The sequence below is a fragment of the Python bivittatus genome, unplaced genomic scaffold (assembly GCF_059951505.1).
Source record: "Python bivittatus isolate LINGU-HERP-01145 unplaced genomic scaffold, Pbiv_v1 ctg000080_np1212, whole genome shotgun sequence".
Taxonomy (NCBI): domain Eukaryota; kingdom Metazoa; phylum Chordata; class Lepidosauria; order Squamata; family Pythonidae; genus Python; species Python bivittatus.
The window spans coordinates 63,000,769-63,021,156 of record NW_028277035.1 but is presented as its reverse complement, the minus strand read 5'-3'; the positions used below and the strand labels follow the sequence as shown (position 1 = coordinate 63,021,156).

Genomic DNA, 20,388 nt, shown 5'->3' with positions numbered 1-20,388 from the left:
ACAGATTTTAAATCACTGAGAATTAATCCATCAGAAAAGTTTCATTTCAATTATTGATAATAATAGAATATTATTTTATAATAGCATTATAATACTATGGGAATAGGATTTAGATATACAAATCGAAGAGAAAGACCTAGGAAACAACAGAAAAAAAAAAAACCCACTGGGTGACTTTAGGAAAACTGAAATAATCTGAGTTTACCTAATCTACTGGTGATGTTTTATACCTATTAAAATATTTGGTGCATAAATCTATCACTCACCCAAATGATGGTGAAGTTGTGACAAGATGAAAACATAGTTACATATAGTAGCTGTGTCTGAAGTATAAACTCTGGCTTGATTGAAATGCTTGGAATAATTTCTAATATACTATGCAGCCCATCTTTGGCTCTATTATCTGTTTGATGATATGAATGGTCAAATTTTCTATAAATAAATGCTTTTGTCACTGAAATATGAAATCGTTCAGTATTGGGAAACTGATTCCAAGTAATCCCTTAATAATTGGTCTACTTAAAGCTAATGCAAAACAAAAACAAAACAAAAAAAGATAATGCTAGATCCCACTGAAAAAATTGGGAAACTGTACATCTGGGGGATGAAGGGCGACTGAAGAATTTAGACACTCTTGCAGAGACCAGTGACAACAAGAGAAATGTTTAATATGGGAAAATATGTAAATCCATCAAAACAGAACTTACAAAATGAAAATTTAGAACTGATTTTAGATCCTGGTCCAAATTCAAGACTGAATGTAAACCTTACCAATAAGTTTGGTAAGGCAAAGTCCCTTACTTTCCCCAACCTTTTGCCTTCTAGATGTGCTGAACTTCAATATTCTGCTAGAATAGGCGGACAAGGTAAGAATTCTAAAGATTGCATATGCTGTCTGAATGATTAATAAAATAAGTTTGTTACTATCAGTTTTAGCTTCCTTCGTACATGATTGTAGCTGGTTTTCACAGTACGTGAACTGACCCTCCATCAGTGCCTGGAGGAGCAGGAGAATCTGGAGAGAGGCAGGGTCTTCTGACTGGCCTGTCCCTTCACAAGGTACAACAGCAACCAGGAAATACCCTTGATATAAAGCAGAAATGAAAAGTATAGATACCTTTTGTGCTAGCCTAACACAACGCTGATACTCCTTGACTAGCTCTGAGCAGTTCAGCACTTGCTGCTTATTTTCATTATAGCACATCAGAATGGCTTCCTGCAGGTTTGCACATATAGGTTGTGTGTTCCTCCGCCTGTAAAGACATAAGGAAATAAAAAGGCATTTTTTGAACTGCCAGGCTTCTCATTTGTTTCATCAATGCTACCCAGTAAAGCTCTACAGTGCTTTGGATCTGAATGGAAAAGGTGCTTCTGAGCACACTCACTTAGCACTTATAAGCAATTCTTTAAACCAGCTGCATATTTTCCCAGGACTGTGGGGTTGTCCTTCACAGCTGCACCAATTGTTAGGGAAAGGCATATTTGATTTTAAAGTTTCCAACAGATGATACATGTGTGCTTTAAAGCACCTTTTTTCTCTGATCCAAAGTAATACACAGCCCTGTTATACAGAATCTGGTGCTGATAATGACAGTTGTATTGGTTCAAGTCCACCAATGCCATCCACCTTCTTTCGAACCCATAAGAAATCATTCAGCTAAGCCACACCCATAGTTGTTCCTGGTTTTAGTTTTGAGGGGACTGTGAGACCAGCAAAAGGATACAAGTTAAAGGCCTCCTAGTCTCACCCCTGTCAGAATCTTGATAAATAAAAATTGAACAGGTTTCTAACCTCTTCCCAAAAAAGCTTTATTGGAAGGTGCTTCAAGACGAAGCTTTTATCATACAATCATCACAGCTCATTAATGGAATTTTACTGGGAATCCAGACACTATCTTCCATTTGCAACTTTCTCAAGTGCTTCTTTTCACTGCCTTCTTTACACACACACACACCTATTAAAAGAGAAAGAAATGGAATAGCTGCACAATGTTTTTTCAGTGGCAGTACTAAGCTTCCAGCAAAATACTTCTAGGATATTCTTTCATTTTCAGTTTTAATCCACATCAGAAAATGAAGAGCAAGACATTGGCATTAATCAGTGGCAGCCTACTATATATTCTAGAAATCAATGTTAATAACAATACAATTACAACAGATTTCTCCACGCTTCTCACAAATTCATATTCATTGGAAAACCCTAGATACAGATTACAAAAACTTAAGGGAGCTCAGTGTTTCAGAGAGAGAAAATTCCATGAAATATTTCCCAAAATTTTAGAACAGGAAAGAACTTAATAGGGGACTTCAGAAACTCATAAGTTTGGCATTTTGTTCTGTCACTGTAATTTTAATATCTTTGCAATCATCAGAATGAGCACCTTGGAAACAATATCAAACAGAACTAAGTTAGGAAATACCACAATCGCTCTCGATTCATTGGGAAACTTAAGACTCCTAAAATTAGGTTTTAACTCTGAAAGTTTAATTTCAAGAGAGGCTGAAAATGCGGTATTTTCTAATGAGGTCATTGATACTTCTCCTATTCTATAACTAACTTGACTGTACAGTAGTCTTATTCTTTTAAAGATACAAGTTTTTATTCCTTGCTTGAGTTTCATCTGCATTTTAGCCAACTGGAGGAAAAAATGTTTTCAATCTTTCCTCTTATATCTTCTTTACTCAAAGTATCAGTGAAAATAACTGGTGTTCTGTTGGATTCTAATTTTACATTTAGAAGGTCAGATGACTGTAGAAGCCAGAATGGCTATTTAATCAACTTTGCCGGATTAGCCAATTTTGAAGTTTTGTGGAAAGTAGAGATTCTGCTTTCAATTCAATGTCTTTAAGCCTGACTACTACAATATACAGTAGGGGCATACACTATTGGAAAGTTATAAATTTATTTCAGCCTACTATATCTCACAGAATTGTGATGAGGATAATGTTTGTGTGTATGTGTGTAAGTGTACAGAATTATTTTGAGTTATTTCAAAGAAAAATAAATAGCAACATAAGGTAATGACAATTTCCTTCTTTCAGCTTTTTTTATTGTTCTGGCTGATCTCTCCTTTAGTGATCCCTTATGTACATGAAGAACTTTCTCATTCAGTCCAGTTTTGATTTCTTCATCACAATTGGTATCATAATGCCATACACAAAAAGTGGAAATACTGGTCACCTATGTTTCTGCTTTTGCCACTTTTCAAATTGCTTAATTATCCAAGTACTTCAGTCCTCAGCTTAAGTACTGTCCTCTCCTTCAATTTTTGCCTCATCTGCTACATCAGTAACTGCTATATTTTGGCATAGAAAAAGTAAGAGGAATGAGCCAGTGTGGTATATTGGACAAAACAGACTTGAACCTGGGTTCAAAGCCTTTCTCAGCAATAAATGTCACTGAATTACCCCACATTGCTTTTTCTCATACGATTTTTGTAAGATAATCTATACATGCCACATGATTTCTTTGGCAAAGAAATTGGAGGCAAACATTAGAAAGTATAAAGAGTGCTTCCAGTTGAGGCATTTATTTTGCAATCATTCTGCCTCATTTATGGAAATGTAGTCCTGATGACATCCTCTCCCATTTGCAACTTTCTGTGTTTTCCCATGGCTATTTCTTTTTCTTTCCACAGAAAATCCATTAAGAGAAAAAGTTGGAACAGTTGTACAAGAGCTCTCCATTTGAAAGCACCCAAGGAACAGGTTGTGTATTAACACTATTAAAGTTCTTCTTCCTTAGCTGTCCCTTGAGATCAGCACTGAGCAAAAAATGACACACCAAGAGTTACCAAATCTGAAATCCCCTCTTCCTTTCCATGCAGTCACTTTATTTAATAAATGGAATCTCATCAACTTATCCTTCTTCTATTATCATTGCTGATATCAATTTGATAATATTGGCTTGGCTTGGCATCATGCTATTATATGTCCTCCTGATATTTAATTTAACAGAAACGTTTGCAGTGGGGTGAATATGTGAAGCAAGCTTTTTATTAGTGGCAGCAGCAAGGACGGTGGGAGTAAATTAGACATTCATCATAGGGCCAATGTAGGAGCTCAGGAGAGCTTTTCTCTTTAACTCTCTCCTGACTGCTTGATAGTGGCAGGTAATGACTGCTGCATTCATTTGTCTCAGCAGATTTGTCTTATAGTACAGATTTAAAATGCATGGAGGAAGCATCAAATGTCTTAGAAGTTATAGTAAGAATCTTCACAATTAATTCCCAATTATTATATTTTTGAAATGCTAGTCAGAGGATTCCATCAATCAAAAATACTGTTTTAGTCCAATATAGAAAAAGTCAACTTGAATGTTCACTTTCTGGTTGAAGCTAAGTTATCACATCCATGGTTTAGCATCGCAAAGAGCACATAAGACAAAGTCAACAGTTTAGCAATTGTGTGCCTAGCAGGCTGCTGCTGTAGAAAAAAACATCCTGGCTTGGGATGTAGGAGATAAGGGAAAAAAATAAGTGCCCACTCCATTGGCAATAACAGCCCAAGGAGTTCAGTACAGAAGGAAAGCTAGACTAAAAGAACACTTGTCAAGAGTTTAGATTTCTCTCAGGTAAGAGAAATCCTCATTAATTGTGCTTGAAGAACACAGTAATGGAAGGGAATTTGGTAAATGAGCATAAAACCATGACTTGTAATAATTACTGGTAGGATTACTCACCACTGGGATTCTCAATGTGCTCTACCCTTAACAGACTAGGTGGTAGGCAGTGATCCTGTTGTATATAGGCTTCCCATACCACCAAAACATACTCTCTTTGTTCATCCTTTACTAACTATGTATCTAAAAATGAAGATGCAGCTTGAACAACCTAACTGTAACAATACTTGGCAAGCAACAACCATTCACTATTAGGAGACTTTTATCTACAATATGCTCAAGTGCTCTGGGCTTTAAATGCTTCAGGAGACTTAGCAGAGGATATGCTAAAACCTAGGCATAACTATGTCAGTAAACTGGATTCCACAGAAGAACATTTTTCACATAATAGCAGTTTGATGTAGAAAAGGTGAATATGGATGAGTAATACACAGCAAATGCATACAACTGAAGTTAACCATGTCATGAAAGCTGTGTTTACTGATGGAATCTTGCCATGTGCACATGTTGGAAACTAGTCATATGCATTCATCACATATTACACTGCACAGATGGCAAGCAGATTGTTTTCAAAAACATGTCAAAAGTGATATCTGTGTGATAAGTGACCCTATGTGGTTAATGAAGAGGGACTATCCTTTATTATGCTATGAAAGTGTTCCAGGGCTGAACTCTAGGAGTAAAACAGGATTTGAGAGCATCTCTGTGGAAACTTTAGCTTGAATTAACCCCTACAAATAAGGCTTCCTAAAACTGTAGTTTGATGCAGTGAAACAATCCCAGTTCTCTGCATGAACTGCAAATTACAACAAATTTCAAAACAATGTCTGTCTTATGGCACAGATACTATGACACTCCATGCTGGAGATAACTCAGTAAAGTCCATTTAAAAATCTGTCCCTTTGTATTCTCAAAATACAACACCACCTGGACTTAAATGCAAATAGGAAAGTAAAATTTAGCAGCTATTAATGGAGGAATTCTCAGTGAGAAACCACTGGATTACAGTTCTTCTTGGTACAAGTATACCATATATTGCAGCATACCCTGTCATAATACTTGAGAAGGCTATGGAGAAATCAAATCTTTCATCTCTCATCACACAGAGTTCAATATGCAAAAACCACTATTTTCTTTAAGAAGTCTACCAATTGGATAAAAAGATACCATAATGGCTGATATAAAGGTAACATTAAATGCTGCAAGGAGGTTAATTCAAAAAATAAAATGCTGGCTGTAGAAGTTCCTGTAGAGTAATTCAAATCTGGCAATATTCCTAAATTTTGCACTTAAATTTTTTCTCCTAAGAGGAAAAGAAAATTGATATTAGTACTTATCCTGTGCTAAAGTTAATAGGACAAGTTCCTTTGTTTAGGAACACTATGTAACATTAATGCCAAAGACACTAACTCTTAAGATTGACTAGCAAAACAATCAAAGCCCACATGGGCTCTAACTTGGTTGTTAAGTCAAACAAGAATGAGTTAGAATTTTGTTGTTGCAAAAAACAGTTTGAATCACAAATAGAAAATGACTAAAATTCCATATGACAAAGAAAAGGATAAACATTATAGCAAGGAAAGAGACAAATAGTTGCAGCACCTTGAATTTTACAACAGTCTTTATGGTTAAAATATTCATTGTCAACAGCAGATATAAGCAACTATGTGACAGCATCTGAAAATATGGGCTGAGGGAAAGGAACAAGAGTATGATATATTATTTTATTTAATACTGTAGAGTACTAAATATAAATGTAATATATATGCATAAATGAAAACACTTATTAAAAGGAACAGAGAAAGCAGTAACTGTTCTCAAATATCCTCACTGCATTATTTTCAAAAGGATGAACACCTGGGCACTCATCTCCAGAATGCTTGTCAGCATATACTTTTGGCCCAGTATTCTAATGTGTATCCTATTTAAGCTAAGCTTTTGATTTATTAAATAATATTTTAAATCTGCTTCCACTTACTACTCTCTTTAGATGAAACAGCATGCTATCTTGCTGAACTGCACTGGTAGTTTCACCGCTTGCTAGCCAGAATGACCCACTAAGAGAAGAAAGTCTCCTTGGGTGTCATGTACAGTGGGGCAAAAAAGTATTTAGTCAGCCACCAATTGTGCAAGTTCTCCCACTTAAAAAGATGAGAGAGGCCTGTAATTTTCATCTTAGGTATACCTCAACTATGAGAGACAAAATGGGGAAAAAAATCCAGAAAATCACATTGTCTGATTTTTAAAGAATTTATTTGCAAATCATGGTGGAAAATAAGTATTTGGTCAATATCAAAAGTTCATCTCAATACTTTGTTATATATCCTTTGTTGGCAATGACAGAGGTCAAACGTTTTCTGTAAGTCTTCACAAGGTTTTCACAGACTGTTGCCGGTACTTTGGCCCATTCCTCCATGCAGATCTCCTCTAGAGCAGTGATGTTTTGGGGCTGTCACTGGGCAACACGGACTTTCAACTCCCTCCAAAGGTTTTCCATGGGGTTGAGATCTGGAGACTGGCTAGGCCACTCCAGGACCTTGAAATGCTTCTTACGAAGCCACTCCTTCGTTGCCCGGGCAGTGTGTTTGGGATCATTGTCATGCTGAAAGACCCAGCCACGTTTCATCTTCAATGCCTTTGCTGATGGAAGGAGGTGTTCACTCAAAATCTCACGATACATGGCCCCATTCATTCTTTCCTTTACACGAATCAGTCGTCCTGGTCCCTTTGCAAAAAAACAGCCCCAAAGCATGCTGTTTCTACCCCCATGCTTCATAGTAGGTATGGTGTTCTTTGGATGCAACTCAGCATTCTCTCTCCTCCAAACACGACGAGTTGAGTTTAGACCAAAACGTTCTATTTTGGTTTCATCTGACATTCTCCCAATCCTCTTCTGGATCATCCAAATGCTCTCTAGCAAACTTCAGACGGGCCCAGACATGTACTGGCTTAAGCAGGGGGACACGTCTGGCACTGCAGGATTTGAGTCCCTGGCGGCATAGTGTGTTACTGATGGTAGCCTTTGTTACTTTGGTCCCAGTTCTCTGCAGGTCATTCACTAGGTCCCCCCGTGTGGTTCTGGGATTTTTGCTCACCATTCTTGTGTGTGATCATATTGACCCCACGGGGTGAGATCTTGCATGGAGCCCCAGATCGAGGGAGATTATCAGTGGTCTTGTATGTCTTCCATTTTCTAATTATTGCTCCCACAGTTGATTTCTTCACACCAAGCTGCTTGCCTATTGCAGATTCAGTCTTCCCAGCCTGGTGCAGGTCTACAATTTTGTTTCTGGTGTCCTTCAACAGCTCTTTGGTCTTGGCCATAGTGGAGTTTGAGTGTGACTGTTTGAGGTTGTGGACAGGTGTCTTTTATACTGATAACAAGGTCAAACAGGTGCCATTACTACAGGTAACAAGTGGAGGACAGAGGAGCCTCTTAAAGAAGTAGTTACAGGTCTGTGACAGCCAGACATCTTGCTTGTTTGTAGGTGACCAAATACTTATTTTCCACCATGATTTGCAAATAAATGCTTCAAAAATCAGACAATGTGATTTTTTGGATTTTTTTTCTCATTTTGTCTCTCATAGTTGAGGTATACCTATGATGAAAATTACAGGCCTCTCTCATCTTTTTAAGTGGGAGAACTTGCACAATTGGTGGCTGACTAAATACTTTTTTGCCCCACTGTATTTTCTCTTCTCACCTTCCATGTAGACAGAAGAACAATGTGAGTGCTTCAGTTGCCCTCAGTGATGTCCCCGTATGGTCAGACCTGATCAGCTATATGAACTTTTAATAACATTCTTGTTTCATAAACAGACTAGGTGGGATCCCACTGCCAATAAGGATTTTAATATTTTGTTCTTAATGCCCTGTCCTAACTGCTGGAAGAAATTATGCAAAAAATGCAAAAATGTACATTTTGCAGATATTTGTACATTTTTACCCCCCTTCAAGCCTCCTTTATCAAGGTATTAATTTCTGATCAATCAACAAAGCCTTAGATAATGCTAGCAAAACTAGCTTTCAGAACCTGAGTATGTTTGCTATTTCTTGAGACTTGCTGAGTACTTGCTTCTACTAAGCTTAAAACCCTTCTTTCAGACAGCAGGAACACATCGATAAAGGATTCTACATCTGCTTGGGAAGAGGAAAATGAACATTTTGAATATTGTCCAGGGAAAGAAAATATGTCTCTAAACAGAATATAAATCCTGAGGGCTTTATTCCCATTTTTGATGAATGACTAGTACTTTACTACAACTAGAAAGGACAAATTCAAATTAAATCAATTAACTAGCATGGGCACAGTTCAGATTAAGCTTCTTTTAGGAAAATTGTATCCTTATGTTTCTATAACATCATCCAGCAAGTCTTAATTCTCTCTTGTAAAATATTTTGGATATTAGCTTTAATCTCTTATCCTGTTCAACCTTACTTCCTCTGGGGAGAAAAAGAATTTTGTATAAGAAAAGCCTCAGATATTCACATTGAGTGTATAATTGAAAATTATGAATATTATTAGTGTTCAGAGAAGCAAACAATGTCCTTGAAATAAATTGTTCCTGAATGAATGACCAGGTTGTTAAGACTGTTACCTCAGCTTTTTTTTTTTTTATGGTAATTAACCAACAGGCAGTTAATTCCCAGATAACAAGCAATTTCTTGGGCTTTACTGCTTTTGACACAGTTAACTTTGTCATTCTTTTTTGGAAAGCACTCCCAGATGATTCCAGCTTCAAAATCAGCCTTCAGCATCACCACTGCTATACTTCATGCTTAAAATACATCTGCCATAGTTGCTATAGAAGGAACTTTGTGGCACGAAAACAAAAGGGTTTAAAAGTCTCTTATTTACTATATACAAGGACAGATTTCAAACAACAGCATGATATACGAAAATGGCCAATATAAGCCGCAAGGTGGATGGACTCAGTTACAGGGTGATACACTGGGGCAGGGACAGATTGTCATGGAGAAAATCTATCTATGTGGTTGCTGGGAGTCAAAAACGATTTGATGGCACATAATTAGTCAATCAATATAAGCCATTTACCTGTTGCATGATTTCCAAACTTGTCCATTCTATAGTAACGTTTACCCTACTATAGAAATGTAGTATGCATTTTACTAAAGGATAAATACTTTTTTATCAAGAGGTGTTTTTTTCCCCCTGAAATTAAGCTAGCTGAACCAAGACCCAACACCAACATCTGGACTCTTTATATAAGTGCTGAAGAATGTATATACCTCTTTTCCTCTGTGGTGGAACCCAAGATAATACACCCAGCAATCTCTTACTCAGGCCCTAATCTTCAGACTGTGTTTAGGGACTTCTTTTTTTCCTTGAATATCACATTCCCCCAGAACTAATTTGTTTAGGGCCACATGGAGCATGGAGTTGAAGCCTAAACTGAGTTTCACTTCCTCTTTCCTCTCTCTCCCTCTCTCTGTCCCACATTTATTTTCCCAGGCAGCAGGCCACCGGAAGAGAATAGACAGCTCTTACTAAAAGGCCCAACATATCACTTGCAAGGGAGTGTATAAAATTAAGTCAGGGGTCACATGAGAGTTGAAGGCCCCAACTCTTGCTTAGGTATTCTACCTTCCCCTTAAAATATGTACTTATTCACACACTGAAGCTGAAATATTTTCCTATTAATTAATGTTTATAGATGGATACCAGTAAGTGTCACACATAGCAGTCTTTCTGAAGCATTATAAATTTATAATACAATTTTTTAAACAGAAGATAATATCTACTGTACAGTTTCTAATTCTGATTCTCAGCAAATTCAGCATCTTTTCAAATATCTTTACCTTCAAATGCTGCAATAATAACTAATCAGTACAAAATAGCTGTACTTTGACACTTGAAATCTATACCTCTAACCTTCAATCCAAAGCACATCAACAGTGGAAACACTGGGAGGACAATATTCAACAATTTGGACGGACAAGCATTAAAAATAATAACAGGTGTCACAACATGTAGTACAGGAAGAAAATTTGGTAGCTTAGTAAGAGCATGTGTTTTTGGAAATAATAGTAATAATGGTTTAAGGGTTAAGAAACATCAAGAGGTTGTTTCCACTACTATGTTCCAGTCAAAACACACAAAATTTAAAAAGTGAATGTGCACATTGTAATATGAAATCCAGTTACTGTATATCACTTTAAATAAATTTAATTTTAAGTGGCTCAAGTAAAAAAAAAAGTTAATATAGTACAAAAACATAATTAAAAATAATAGTTATATTCAGTAGTAGATGTGCAACATTTCAAATCAGATCTTTCTTATTTATTTATTTATTTACTTACATTTGTTAAAGCTGACCAACACCGATGGATTCTGGGTGGCGTACAAAACCTTAAAAAATCCATCAAAAACAATAAAACCTAAAACCACACAGACATCCCAGACTAAAATTATCTTAAAAACAACACAAATCAAACAGAAAGCCCCCCTCCAACAAATTCAATATTAACACAATATTAACACAAATTAATCACAGGCCTGGGACCAAAGCCAGGTTTTAAGAGCCTTCTGGAACCCTAGGAGAAAGGGCGCCATCCTTATCTCTGGGGGGATGCTGTCCCAGAGGGTGGGGGCCATGACAGAGAAGGCACAATCCTGCAAGATGACAATGTTTAATAGAGGGGACCTGGAGTGCACCCACTCTGCCAGAATGTAATGGGTAGACAGAAACTATTGGAGACAAGCGGTCCCTGAGACATCCAGGCTCTATGCCATGAAGGATTTTATAGGTAATAACCAGCACCTTGAACTGCACTCAGAAGCCAAATGGCGACTCATGCAGCTTCAACCAAGGCGCATACCAAAAGGCGCCCATTACTGCTCATGCTACTGCATTTTGAACCAACTGTAGCTTCTGGGTGGTCTTCAAAGGCAGCCCCATTATTGCATTGCAATAATCCAGCTGTCATGTGACCAGGGCATGAGTAACTGTCTGGTAGGGGCCCCCAATCAAGGAAAGGGCACAAGTGACACACCAAGGTGAACCTGTGCAGAGGCCCTCCTGGCCACAGCTGCCACCTGCTCTTTAAGCAGTAGCAGTGAGTCCAGAAGGATACCAAAGTTGCTCACCAGTCTTGAATGGGGAAGTGCAGCCCCATCCACGACCAATGATGGTAACATTCCTGACCCTGGGGGCGAAGCAGCCACAGCCACAGCTACTCAGTCTTGTCATGACTGAGCCAAACTCAGTTCTGCCTCATCCAGACCCGAACAACCTCTAGACACTAGGTCAATAGATCAACAGCTTCATCTGTGCAACTCAGGGTTGAGATGTAAAGCTGGGTATCATCAGCATACTGATGATACCAAATCCCGAACTGGCAGATGACATCACCCAGTGATCTTAAACAAGAGAGAGGACAGCATCAAGCCTTGAGCACCCCACATGAGGAGCCATGGATGTGATCTCTCCCCACCCCCCACCCATCAATACTAACTGGAACTGATCACTGAGGAAGGATGTGAACCACTAGAGCACAGTGCCTCCCACTCCTAACCCCCACAGCCAGTCCAGAAGGATACTGCTGTTGATAGTACTGAAAGCCACTGAGAGATCAAGAAGCACTAGGATGAATGTACTACCCTCATCTTGGCTCCACCAAAGGTCAACAACAAGCACGCCAGTGCTGTCTCTGTACTGTATCCTGGTCTAAACCAGACTGAAATGGATCCAGATAATCAATTTCCTCCAAGATCCTCTATAGATGTCATCCAACCATCTTTTCTACAAAAAGGGAAGTTATGAAACTGGCCAATACTTATCCAACAGGGAGGGGTCCAGCAATGACCTTTTGAAGGAGTGTACCACCCCCTCCTTCAAGGCTAATGGGACCACCCCCCAAAGAGGCTGCATAGACCTCCTGTGGTCACCTCCCGGGCTGCCTTCATAAGCCAGGAGGGGCCAAGATGTAACAAACAGGTGGTCAAACTAACAGACAGAAGGACCTTGTCCACTTCCTCAGGCATAACAGAATCAAATTCAATCCAGATAACATCACAAGACTGTGCCCCAGGCAACTCACTTCAACTTGCCCAGTCAGAATCAAACTCCGAGTAATCTGAGCAACTTTGTCTGCCAGATAGCATGAATATTCTTCACCATCACCCTGCAGATGATCTTGTGACCTGGTCCCCCCAGGAGGGAGTGGATCACCTTAAACAGCCCCACTGGGTGGCTACTGGCAGATGCAATAAGGGCAGAAAAATAGCAATGTTTCACCACCCTTATCACCATGACGTAGACTGAAATATGGGGTCTTACTCTTGTTCTGTTGGATCCATTCTTTGTCTTTTTGAGCGGTCCTCCAGGCCTTGCTTCTAGTATTTCATCTTGTACAGCTCTTTGGAAATTCAAGGAGCATCCCAGGATTGGCACACAGAGAGAGGCTGCATAGAAGCAATCTGGTCCAGAGCCTCAATCACATGTCCGTTCTAGGCTATAGCCAAGGCCTTGGCTAAACTGCCTGATAGGTCCTTGGAAAAAAATCCCAAGCTCCCTCTGGAACCCAACAGGGTCCATCAGTCACCTGGGGCAGGCCTAACAGGCCTTTTATCCCTGTGGAGATGGGTGGTCCCAGCAAGTTGGAGGGCAACCAAAGAGTGATCTGTTCATGACAACAGATTGATAGTAATATCCTCCAATGCCATATCATGCTGCAACTGCCCTGAGACAAACAAAAAAAAACAGATCTAATGTGCGGGGTATGTGTTGGGCCCTCTATTATTTGGGACAAGTCCATGGTTGCCATGAACTCCTGAGCTGCCCCAGACTCATCATCTCCAAGTGGCAGGTTAAAGTCCCCAAGGACTTAAGGTCTCCACTGGTGCCAAACCCAAAACCCAAGTGGCCATATTTCTGAGAGGGGAACCTCCAACCCTGGGCCCACCAGGGTCTCAGTTATGCATGCCAGGTCAACACACTCACCCACAATTAGATCATGGATGAGGGCAGATATATTACAAACTGGCCTGGCATTCAAAAGGAGCACCAGAGCCCGAGGCCACCAAGGATACGCCTACCTGGACCCAAGGATGAATACTGAGGACCAGATGTTGGGATCACTCCCAAACACCATTCCTGGCATCCCAAGTATGGCCACCCTCAGATTCCCACCATACTTACCCCTGCCCATCACTATACCAATAGTGCCTCTTCCAAAGCATCTTGGAAGAGATGCTTTGGAATGTGGGAGCGCAAATGCATCATCTCTCCGTAACTCATTAAAGCAGCTGCTACAGGGAAGTTCCAGTATGTTCCAAAACACCTCTTTAAAATTGAGCCCAAAACATACCCAGTTCTAATATCCATCAACCAATCTAATACTATCAGTAATTATTAATGACTCAAGATTAAACTGGAACACATGGTAATTAGTACTATACAGGTAGTCCTTGGGCAATTGTGACCAGAATTTCTGTTGATAAGTGATGTCAGTTGACCACACTGCTTAGAGACAGCAATCCTAGCAGTCTCAGTTGCCGTTGTAAGTCCAGGACCATATGGGTCATTAAATGGGAAGAGGAGAGAGTTCCAGGCAAAAAACGTGGGGGGTGCCACAGGCTGGCACTAGGGAGCACAGGCAGGCCTGCAAGGACCATGGGCAGGCCAGCAGGTGCCACAAACAGGCGCTAGGGAGCACAGGTGGGCCGGTGGAGGCCACAGGCATATGTTAGGGAGCACATGGGCTGGTGGGAGGGGGGTGCTACAGAGTACGAGATCCCTGGGATCTTGTACTCCCTAGTAGAACTCCTCAGGAGAAAAAGTGGTGGGAGCAACTTACGGGAGCAACTTGTGAACTTTCCTGCTGGCTTCCTCATTGACTTTGCTTGTGGGAAGCTGGCAGAGAAGGTCACCAATGGGACCATGTGACCACGGGACACTGCAACAGTTGTAAGTGCAAGCCAGTTGCCAAGTGCCCAAATTGCAATCACATGACTGTGGGGGTGCTGCAATGGCTGGAACTTCAAGGATCAGTCATAAGTACCACTTGTTCAATGCCATTGTAACTTTGAATGGTTGCTGAAGTGGTCATAACTCGAGGACTACCTGTATAGGGTATAACTTAATTTATAGGATCATAATAATAGTCATATGCTGTATTTTATAAAAACTTCAAAAGAAAACCTAGATATATTGTAGTATAAAATATTAGTATCTTGAAATTTAACTTAGATATTCTATTATTCAAATTAAAATTAGCCTGGAAACAGTTTCCTTCGAGGTAATAAAGAGCAGTGTAAGAAAGGGTGGTGATATAACATTTGCATAGGCCTTTGCATGTATTCTCATAATTATAGTGTCCCATAATAATTTTTCTGAATTTGGCTACCAACTGAGATCTACCTTTTCCCTCCTAACTTTAGTCTGCAAGATCTCATAACACTAGATCATTTTGAAATAACTTTTCCCATATATGTCTTCTTGACAGACTGTACCCGCTATGTGTTCCTTGAGAGCTGCGATAATGCAATGTTCTTCAAGTTTATGACCTTCTTGAAAAATAGATACTGTCAGAAATGTAGCTATGACCTGGAAATGCATCCTGTTTCTAGCTAAACTGTTGCCTTTCCCATTAAAAGTCAGACTATCATATTCAGTGTACGTAGGTGTGTATATTCAATAACATCCTATACCCAGATAGTTTAAATCTGATGATACAGCATACTCATCCGGAGTCTTAAGAAAATGGCTCAAATGACCCAGAACTTATTATGGAATGCACTCTGAAATTCTTTATTTGGTGTTGAATACCCTTATTTACTGCCATCCTCTTAATTTCTCTGGTGTATGTATGTTTTGGTTTGTAACTTGGAATGTTATCAGACTTCTAAATATTCCTTCTCCCTTTCATCCTGTAGGATTCATAATGTTAATAAGTATAAACAGTAACATAAATGTCTGATGTTTCTTTATATCATATGTTCCTGAATCTTCAGAGCCTAATAGGAGATTTATTTCAATTTCTTGCAATTACATTTGATTAATATGTGTTACTAGGGCACATGGAGCAACTCCAAATTTAGGTGCAGCTTTCCTTTTTCCACTTAAACTGATTTTGCTTTTTAGAAAAAATCAAAAGTCTGATTTATTTTTTATTATCATTATTTTTAGTATATTCCTTCATTAGACCAGTGTTTGAATACATAAACACTATTATCTCATGCCACTCATGGGCACCACAATTATTGGGGTCCCAAATCATGATATTCCCATTGTCATGCTTCACAATTGGGATGATATTTATGTATTTATTCAGGAATACAGTGTTTCATTTTCTCCAAAAACAACATTTCTTGTTAATGTCCCAAAGTTCCACTTGTATCTGTTCATAAAACATAGTTCTAATAGCTTGTTGATCACCCAAATTGCCTTAGGCAACTTGAGATAGGCAGCAGTGTACTTTCTGATCAGCAGTGGCTTCCCTTACTATCCTCCTGTGGACTTCACTCTAGTTTGCTATTCTCCTTATGGTGGACTCATGAACACTGACATCAAACAATACAAGAATGGCCTGTAGATCCTTTACCATTACACTGAGGTTTTTTACAACCTCTGCAAGTATTATACACCTTGCTCTGGGTCTGATTTTTGTTGGATGACCACTCCTGGAAAGAGTAACAGTGGTGTTGCATTTTCCCTATCTGCATACTATGTGTCTGACAGCTGATTGTTGGGGGCTAAAATATTTGGCACTAGCCATTCTCAGTGTCCTGAGCTTCAATATCCCTTTTTCTGAGGTCTGCAGAGATCTCTTTTGATTGGTATATGAATCATTCCACAAGCCCATGTCATGAAGAGCAGACTCTGATGGTGGCAACTAGTGTGTGTTGTTTTACAGGGGAGGGTCCCTCAAACTCACACTTGAATGTTATCTCATTGATTGGAACATCTGACACAAATAGCCCCTTAAGAAAGCTGATTATTGGAAAAGTATATGAAACCCTAGATAAAGACTGTAAATGTTGGTTCAATGTGCTGAATAAAGACATGACACAGTACACTGTTTTGTGTGTTGTTTGTTTAATCAGAATGTCTCCCTCCTAACAGGACTTAGATGAAGTTCTGATCACCTTACAGATCATAGTCCTGCAGGATTATGGATAGTTCTAAATGCTTCACAAGCTTTCTTTCACCACTTTATTACCAAGCTGTAATCCTTAAATGGCCAAAAAAATCCTTTGGAATGTAGGTCTTACTTCAACATTTGGTTTTCCTAACAAGCCTGATATAGTTTTGTTAAGCATAGCACTTAACACTTGTTTAGCCCAAATAACAAAAAGAGGTTTTGCAGCCTCTGTTTAGGGTTCTATTCATAGATGCAAAAGAATTCCTTTCCACTTACATCAAAACTACTTTTTCTCAACTTTAACATATTTGGAGATATTTGTTTCCCAAACAGAGATCCCCATTTTTTAAAAAATTACTGCATGATTAGACATATGCCAGAGTATATTTTTCAGGTTGTAGAAATCAGCCATATTTCACTGTTTCAACTTCAGAGCCTTATGCCTGTGTGTAAAGTTTGTACATTTTTCTTTTTCTACAGAGCCCATGGAATGCATACCACATGTCAGCTTCACCAACATAACTTTAAATAATCATGCCCATTTAGTTTAAAGATCCTATGATCATTAAATGGAAGTGCCAGATATGTGGTCCCATGTGGAGTAAATCTCTCCAGCAGTCAATCCACTGGAATACTGCCTTGGATTCAAGGCTGATTTCTAGTGGGACAACACAACAAAGTACAATCTTTAAAGAAACAGTGTTAAAAATTCTCAGAGAAGACAGAGTTATAGTACTGCCAGAAAGGCATGCAAACACAGAGCTTTTGGTAAGCAGCTTCAACAGCTCATAGAATGAAACAAGTCTCCAAGGAAAGTTTTATCTTTTAACAAGTTTGTAATCCTCCTAACACCATCATGCTTATGCAGCACTCCCTTTTAGAGAGCAAGTGACATGTATCCACACCCAATTCCTGCTGTTTCTAAATTTAATAAGAACAATCAAATTTTAGAAAGGAAATGAAATTTTAAACCAGCCTTCAGAGGATTACTGGAAACACCTACACTAAGCAGTAGCATCTTACTGTTTTCCTTCTCCTTCCTCCACCCCCACCAACCCTTTAACAGATTCAGTCTGTAAAAACATTTAATCCTCAGAAGCTAATCTAAATGTAACACTCAAAAGAAGACAAAGACGATGCAGAAGGGGGGAAAAATTGGCCACTGCCTTCTGGGAGTCTCGCTTTATCCCAGGAGCGAGTGCATTAGTAGAGCTTGGAATGAAATGCCATTTCATTCTCTGTAGCAGTGAGGAGATTAACAAGTTGCCTTCCCTAAACCCAGCCTGCTTCACAGCTCTCTGAACACTGAGGAAAGGACAGCAAGTAAAGTAAGAGGTGGGGAGTACCGGCTTTTTATTTCCATGCTGCTTCTTTTGTGGATGATCTGTGATGTGAAGAGTTTGTTAAATAGCAGAATGTGTGCATGTGTGTGTTTAGATCTAAGCCTCCAATCTGTAATTCCACTGGTAACCATACAAGCACAAAATAATGCATTTTTGTAAAATAAAGCAGACAGTGCATTATGTGGCAGTTCTCCAAACCAACATAGCGTGCAACAAGGCTGCAGCAGAAAAGGTTGTGCAAAACCTGTAGTTTTCCAAGCTATGATTGGTAAGCTGTGGTTGTTATGTGGGTTTCTCCCCCCCCCCCCCACTTTTGGAACAAAAAGAGGCTGGTTAACTTCCAACACAATGAAAGAGAGGACATTTATTAAGATGCTGCCAGTGAACAGGGGGCTAGAGTTCCTGACAGAAATTAGAAAGTATTGATTGTACTGGATCAGGCCACCTTGAATCAAAACTGATATAATCCTCCTAGCAATAGCTACATGACCTCTCTACCAATCACATTTTTCAGGTGCCTTGACATAAGCCAATGCTTTTCTTTTCTGAATACATGTCTTCTCTTCTCAAACAAAGAACCAGGCTTGTCCACCAACCTTAGAGGAACGTTTTTGTTATGTGACCTTGTCAGAGGAGTTCTATGGAATACTCTGAAATGGTGAAGTGCTATCATAAACATCAGTTAGCATTATTCATTCAGAGGAAATAAAAAGCCTTTTAATGCACTAGATTACATGTGCCAGATGCAGATGGTCAAGAGGACAAGAAAATGAGATCCTACAGAAGTTTAGCAATGCTAAGAAAAACAGCCTTTGTAATTTGTACTCTTCTACTCCTGCTGCCGTTTGATTTCTAAAAAGCAAGAGCTGCTGCCTGTAATAAAGAAAATTCTGTTTTTAGTTTATCTAAATGCAGTAAATGACATATATAAAAGATGTAGTCTGGTAAAAAAGTGACAAAAACCAGAAAGACCTATAATGGATATATGTAATGAGAAAAATTAAGACCTCATTCTAGAATTCACCATGAGTAATGACAAGTGGGTGGTAACACTAGAACCGGGGAGAGAGGAAAGCCATTTCCTATTACATTAAAAAAAAAAAAAAACAGCTGTGTTTATGAGAAGTGAACATAAGGCTCAAAGCTAGCTCCAATTCTTTTGCTGAACAAGAGACAAAGAGAAAAATAGAAATAAATTCAGTGACCTCTCATCACATTACTGCAGCATCAATAAAAGCTTAGTTTAAGAGGTCAAATATAGTTCATCCCTAAGGCTTAGTTATATGTGAATTATCCTAAGCCAACAGCTTCTGAACTAATGTTGTTTATACATTAAAGGGGTGAATTATGATTTAAATGAATTTAAGGCGAGGGTCAACAAACTTGGAGATTTTGACTGCAGCTAAATGAATCATAATGTAAAGTAATGAATGAGCATAGAAACATGAGCAAGTTATTATGTCTGGTGGATACAGGGCATAGTCAGTCAGGAACTGTAGCTTAGCACACAAAGCCTACCTACTAGGCTTTGCAATAAGCACATAACTCATAATAGTGTTCGGCCATGTTCTATTTTATAGGTTTTGTTTTCTTTTTACTTTTCTCTTTTTTGTAAGCCACCCAGAGTCATTGAGGAGTCAGACAGCCTCAAAATTGAATTAAATAAATAGCTTAAAGACAACATCCAACTGCCATTCCCAGTTGCCCAAAATCAGTAATGAGACTATACTCAAACTAACTCTTTTCTGTAAAATCCTCTCCAAATGACAGATATACATACCCATCATACCATCCCTTCTTGGTGCAAAAACATTATGCAAAGCACAGAAAAGGAGTAAGAAATAATAAGGAACTGAAAGCATGACATAAGGAAAAAAAAACACAGTTCAGTCTAATTTACACCAACACTATTCACTATAACTCTCCATCCTTTTCTGTTCTTGCAAACTATCCACCATGCACTGCTTCTTACATTGTATCTTAGTCTTTTGGTTCTCTTTTTTAAGAACTTATCAATGTCATCCAACCATGATATTATTGATTTCCCCCTTCCTCTTAACTCATTTGCCCTTCTTTCGTACCTTTACTTTGCAAGTTGTTCCTCATTCATTCTCTATGACAAATCACCTCAACTTCTTTTGATATTATATTCAATCCACATTGATTCATTTCAGTTGTGACCCTACCCTATCTCTTCTTGTTTTACCACACACATTTTTAAGTATCCCACTGTTACACACGCTTCCAAGTCCAGCTTATGGTCACTCACTCACTCATACACTCACAGCCTGTTGAGGTCCGCAGATCTTGTAAGTCCC

The 20,388-nt window shown here is 38.9% G+C and overlaps 1 protein-coding gene across 3 annotated transcripts in view; it reads right to left on the bottom strand.

Annotated features, from left to right (window-relative positions):
• Nucleotides 1-20,388, bottom strand: part of CHCHD6 (coiled-coil-helix-coiled-coil-helix domain containing 6) — a 259,437-nt gene that overhangs the window by 86,141 nt on the left and 152,908 nt on the right. For all 3 annotated transcript variants that reach the window (XR_015794906.1, XM_088134260.1, XM_088134261.1), the window contains exon 7: nucleotides 1,118-1,253. Coding sequence is in view for 2 of the 3 variants with exons in the window: in XM_088134260.1 (XP_087990386.1) it covers nucleotides 1,118-1,253 (136 nt within the window). In the remaining variant the exon portion in view is untranslated. The remainder of the gene's footprint in view (nucleotides 1-1,117; nucleotides 1,254-20,388) is intronic.